This window comes from Rutidosis leptorrhynchoides, chromosome 9, assembly GCF_046630445.1.
Source record: "Rutidosis leptorrhynchoides isolate AG116_Rl617_1_P2 chromosome 9, CSIRO_AGI_Rlap_v1, whole genome shotgun sequence".
Lineage (NCBI taxonomy): Eukaryota > Viridiplantae > Streptophyta > Magnoliopsida > Asterales > Asteraceae > Rutidosis > Rutidosis leptorrhynchoides.
Window position 1 is genome coordinate 73,251,945 of NC_092341.1, and position 5,786 is coordinate 73,257,730.

General features: G+C 31.5%; 1 protein-coding gene across 1 annotated transcript; it reads left to right on the forward strand.

The window, feature by feature from the left end:
* Nucleotides 1-246: 246 nt before the first annotated feature.
* Nucleotides 247-4,843, forward strand: LOC139867441 (transcription factor bHLH110-like). Its single transcript, XM_071855805.1, has 6 exons — nt 247-369; nt 690-1,410; nt 1,548-1,613; nt 2,001-2,066; nt 3,207-3,266; nt 4,406-4,843. The coding sequence occupies exons 1-6, from the start codon at nt 287-289 to the stop codon at nt 4,529-4,531; spliced, it is 1,122 nt and encodes a 373-aa protein (XP_071711906.1). The 5' UTR covers nt 247-286; the 3' UTR covers nt 4,532-4,843.
* Nucleotides 4,844-5,786: the final 943 nt, after the last annotated feature.

Genomic DNA, 5,786 nt, shown 5'->3' on the forward strand with positions numbered 1-5,786 from the left:
TTTCAAAGTCTCATATAATTTAAAAAAAGAGTAAAGATATCAGCAGAAACTATGAAAAGCATAACTAAAAGCTCACTGCACTCACACACACATCAAGGGAGATAGCTATATCCATGTCCATGTATATGGACGTCGATGTCACCATGATATACAGAAAAATTCTTTGCTTATTTTGCTGTTCCTCATCTCCTTTTCCCTTTCCCTTTCAATTTATTTTTAGTTAATTTTCAACATAGAAAGTGCACATATAGCAATAGTAACAGCAATATCGCTACCGGTATATGAAATGGACTCTTCAAATTTTAATCAACATGAACAACATCAACTTGTGGAACTTTCTTCTTTTTTATGGTCTCAAAATCCCATCTTGTAAGCTTTCTATTTCTCTCTCTTTCTTTTTTTTCTTTTTCTTTTTTCTTATCAACCTTTTTTCAATTTCAACTACTCTAATTAGGGTTTGATGCTTTTTCTTGAGATCAGCCATAATAATTATGTACAAACACATCACATACAAGTCCTATATCTTTTAAACTTTACTCATTATGTCTTATTTTGGACTAAAGTCCATTTCTTTATTTGATTAACTTGCATCATCATCAAATATATGATGATTGCTACCTAGTTAAGATTTCAAATAAATACATAACCTTTTTGTGTATCAATTGTACATATATTATGTATTTATGCAGGAACGGATCGAATAACAACATAACCTCGACAAATCTATCACCTATCTTTAATAATAGTACGAATTCCATTATTCAAGATTTTGGATCGCCTTACAACGGTATGGGATATCCAATAGAGAACTTTGTGACTCAAAAATTGCAACGTCTTGCACATATCAAGGACGAGTTTTCGGTTGCAGAATCATATCCAAAGTTCCTAGAACTTTTGAACTGCAGCCCAACATCGAGCATCGAAAATTTACAGTTACACGCTAATTATACTAATTACATGAAGAATGATCATCATCAACCACAAATTAGCTACTCAAACAATAATCAGATTCATCAAAAGAGTATTAATGGAACATTTAGTCAGATTCATCCAACTATAAGTATTGCAAGTTTGAATCAATCTACCTCATCATCATCGTCGTCATCATCATCATCTTCATCGTCTTCTTCAATTTCGTCCATCTCTTTTGATATAAACTGCTTACCAGCTCTAGATCACTTTGGCTCTCCTAGATTTAATGAGAGTTTTAGCCATCATGATTCGTCGCTAAATGCCCATAATCTTCACGGTGTTTCGTATGGTTATAATCGTACGCATCAACCGAATCAAAGTACAGATCAATCAGCAAAGAGATCAGCTAGCAAATATATAGAAACAAAGAAGACTCAACGACCCGCGCTACAGAAGAAATTAAAAACGGAACCACGCTCATCGTCTGCACCATTTCAGGTTAAACTATTTAACCATTCTTTATTCATCATATATCTTTAATTTTCATGTCCATTTTTTATAAACTTTAGGGTTAATAATTTAATATGTCAACTTTAATTGAATTTAATTTGTGCATATCTATTGTATTAATTCAGGTGAGAAAGGAGAAATTAGGGGACAGAATTGCAGCTATTCAGCAACTGGTGGCACCTTTTGGAAAAGTAAAGTATTTTCCATCATTTTTATTAACAAGAAAAAATATAATAACGTTTATTATAATTGAAAAAAACAATTGAACCAAGACTTGACGTCTCATTTACTAAAATTTGCTAGCTTTACCTTTACTTAGATTTTTAAAATTATTAAACATAATTTTGATGCTATGATTCAAACATTTTGGATAATAACACCATTGAAAAGTGACATCAATCGGAAACCGAATAATATGTTATATCTAATCACTGTCCGTCTAATTTTATCTTTCGTTTCGCACGTGCTACAAACGATATAATTACCGGTAAGTAGAATTATAAAATTAAAATATGAACATAATAGTATGATGATTAGTTTTAATTTTATGGATAAATAATGGAAATTATTCGTTGCAGACTGATACAGCTTCGGTGTTAATGGAGGCTATTGGTTATATCAAATTTCTTCAGACCCAAGTTGAGGTATACGTACTTTCTGCAACTACCAAAACATTCTTCTTGGGTTTTGTTCATTATTATATTGCTTCACCCATAACTGTATATATACATATACCTATATACCTATATATATAAATATATACAATTTTTTTTTTTTTGAAGTAAAAGAAAGAAAACGGATATATACATCTTCCATTATTGACCCGCATTATCGAGATGTCAGTGTTATTTTTTTTTTTTTTTTTTTTGAGATAATCGATTAATTTGTGCAAACCAAAATTCCACATTATAAATCGAAGGAAACTAATGTATGCATATTAGCACTTGAAACCTTTATCTATCACCTATTAATTTTATATTACTAGCGAATTTATGAACTTATATATACGTAGAACATTTTGTTGGACTTTAAAAGATTCTACAAATGGTATGAAATAGCATCTTCAACTTTAGTCCTAGTCGATGGCCAAAGGTTTCGATCTGATCATCTTTACTCATGTTCAATCCCATGTACCCCTGACCTTGTCTGTTTTTTTATCATTATTTTTTTAAATATATTTTCTTTACAAAGACATACATTTATGTGACATATATTGTTGCTAATGGTTGCTTGAAGTAAAATTGAAAGATTTTTGTTATTTTGAGTTTAAAATAACATGATACATACGGAGTATAAAATTACCTAATGTAAAAACCACTTAGGGAAGACAGCTAGTCACAAAACACAAAAAGTGAACTCAAAATAAAGGTGTGGAGCCTAACCTTTACTTTGCACGAAACGTAGCGTTCATGCATGCTCAAAAGACATAAATATCAACCCAAAATACCAACACAAAAATTGGCCCAACAAAACAAAGAATCTCTTCTTAAGGTCGACCAAATTAAAAAACAAAAAAAAAAAAAAAAAAAAAAAAAAGTACTAACTACTAAGTAAAACATGATAAGAAGTCGCAATAAATGGTACGTGTGTTTACATTTGCTTCCACGTGTATAGGAAACATGAACTGCTAATCTAGGATAAGCTCCTATATAGGGAAACAAGATAACTTGCGAATCTAAATGTATGTGTGTTCTCTAATTTTCATAGCTTCAGATTCATTCCCATCTTATGAGACAATTTATCTATGGTACTGTCATCTGATTTGATTTGACTTGATTTTTTAGACACTAAGTGTGCCATACATGAAGTCAACAAACAAGACTGGTGGACTATCATCACAAGAGGTACGAAAGTATTTACTATTATACTATGTAGTTAGTGGAACCCAAAGGGGTATCCGCCCCACCTGAATTTTACGGAATAAAAAATTTTACACTAAAAAAAAAAAAATTTACGAAAAAATAAGGTTTTTTTTATGTATACCCCTGCTGAGAATGAAAAATTTATTAAATTTTTACACCGCCCCGTCTGTATCCGAGTTCAAGTTCCGCCAATGGTACTATAGATGGGTATACACATACATTAAACTTTTTGACAAATACATATATCATGTATGGTCTTATAACTATAGATGTGATACTATCTGTTCGAATCACTTTAGCCCAACAACATATCATACATATAGCTGAATACTTTAGTACTCTAAAATGAGTTGATGATAGAGAGAATAGCAAATGTATATGTAGTCATGTAGACATTATTTTAACCTCCGATATGGGACTTGGTTTTCCCATACGGAACTGAGTATATACCACTTCCTAGCTCCGTCCCATAATATTGTCTCCTTTGAAATTTTGTTAGAGTTAAGATATATTAGTGAACTCTCTAATTTGTCTTTCATTTAATGAGTTACTCAGTATTTTAATTAAAGAAGGTTGTTATAAAGAGCCAATTTAAACTACTTAACATATTGAATATCGCATTTAGAATAATATAAAAGGGCATAATTGGAACTGAGTGACTTTTTGTTGCTATTTAAAGTAAATGAAAATATTATTTGGATAAACAAAAATAGTAAAGTAGACCCTTTTTTTTTTTTTGAACAAATGAGGTAATAAATTTGGTTAACCTTCCTAAGATAGGCTAGTGATTGGAGTTTTAATATCATCACAAGAGCTCCCGAATTCAATCAAACCTCCCTAGTAGCATATCTTAGATTGGTCATGAAAAGTGCACCAAATGGAATCGGTTAGGTCAAGTACATCTAATCGAGTAATAAAAATACCCTCCCTCACCAGGTAGGCGGCTGAACCAAAAACCTTAATCTTATTCGTTTATCGTTGCTCATATTAAATAAGTTGGGTTGGGTAAGTGGTTAATTAATTACACTTTATTCAAGTGACTTGGGAAAAGTTGGTGCAAAATTTAGGAACTAATGGTTGAATTAATGCTAACGATGAATATGTTTGATTCAAATTATTAGGGATGGATGGAGGATGGAAGTAAAGAGGCAAAGAGAGACCTCAGAAGTCGAGGATTGTGTTTGGTGCCATTATCATACTTTTCATACGTTTCAGATGGAGGTGAAGGCATATGGTCGACGTCCTAGTCATCGTGACATGATCATTTTCGTGAATGATAGAAGATTTATTTAGTCGCGTGAACGAACATTAATTTGGCTTGTGTGTTTGAACTCATCCCCTCAGCGACAATGTTCGAAGTCCCGGTTTTCTTTTCATTTCTCTTAAGTTCAATTAGTCTCACTTTTTCACAATGAAATATTGGAGCAAGTTTGGTCATGTTGAAAATGTTGTCAAGTATGGACCTCACTTGATCCATTAATGAGTAAATTATAAGATTGTTATAATGATTGATAACACTTGAATGAATTAATTAGTCGATTATTGAGTAATTAATTTGTTCGCCTTAACACATTTTCCGTGTTTTTCAATTCCCTATTTTTTATGTAGAGTAATTTTAACGAAAAGTCGATCAGTTTTTATTGTTTGATTAGTCAAGAAATTGACATAACTTATATATCCTTGCTAGTTTGAAGTAATTTGCAGAGGCGGAGCCTGGAATTGACGATAAAGGAGGCTTACTGGATGGCTATATAATTGTAATAAAAACTTTTGTTCATTAATCATAACAAAGTATTATATTAAAAACGATGTAAACAACCATGGTCGTTTTAAATATAAAAAATGTACGAGCTAAATCAAAGAAATAATATTTTCCAAAATAATAGGCTAAAATTAGCTCATTTTTCACACAGCATGCCATTTTATTCACTAAGTAATATGTTATTAACATTTAATTTAAATGTGCAAAGGTTAGAAGGAGTTAACGTAAGACTTTTTTAATATTTTCTTTTTTTTTTCTTTTTTTTTTTTTTTTTGAAAAGCAAATTAATTTATTATTACTAAAGAAAAACTGGAACAGAGAGTGAGTATGCGATGGCATACTCTTACAACATAACATGACTACGTATCAATTATGTACATCTAGAAATGAAAACGTGCATGATGCTAGTGACTAGAATTCAACCATGGTCATCAAATGATTTCGGGGTTTTAAGTCATTGGTTCCAATCTAGCTTGAGTTTTATCGATCGGTTAGAAATCCATTCAAATGATTTAACTTGAATTTCATTTAGGGTCATTGGACCATTTGCTTTCTTCTTTTGAAAAAAACGCCTTCATTTCTTTTTTGCCAAATGATATATCCACAAACCCACTAGATCGCCTGCCATAATTTTGATGTCGAGCTTGGTAGCTCTAGGTTTCTTTTCCCTCTGAACATTTCATCTATGTTGGAATACCCTCTACTGTCCGAATTCCACCATCGAAAAGTCCTATCCCAAA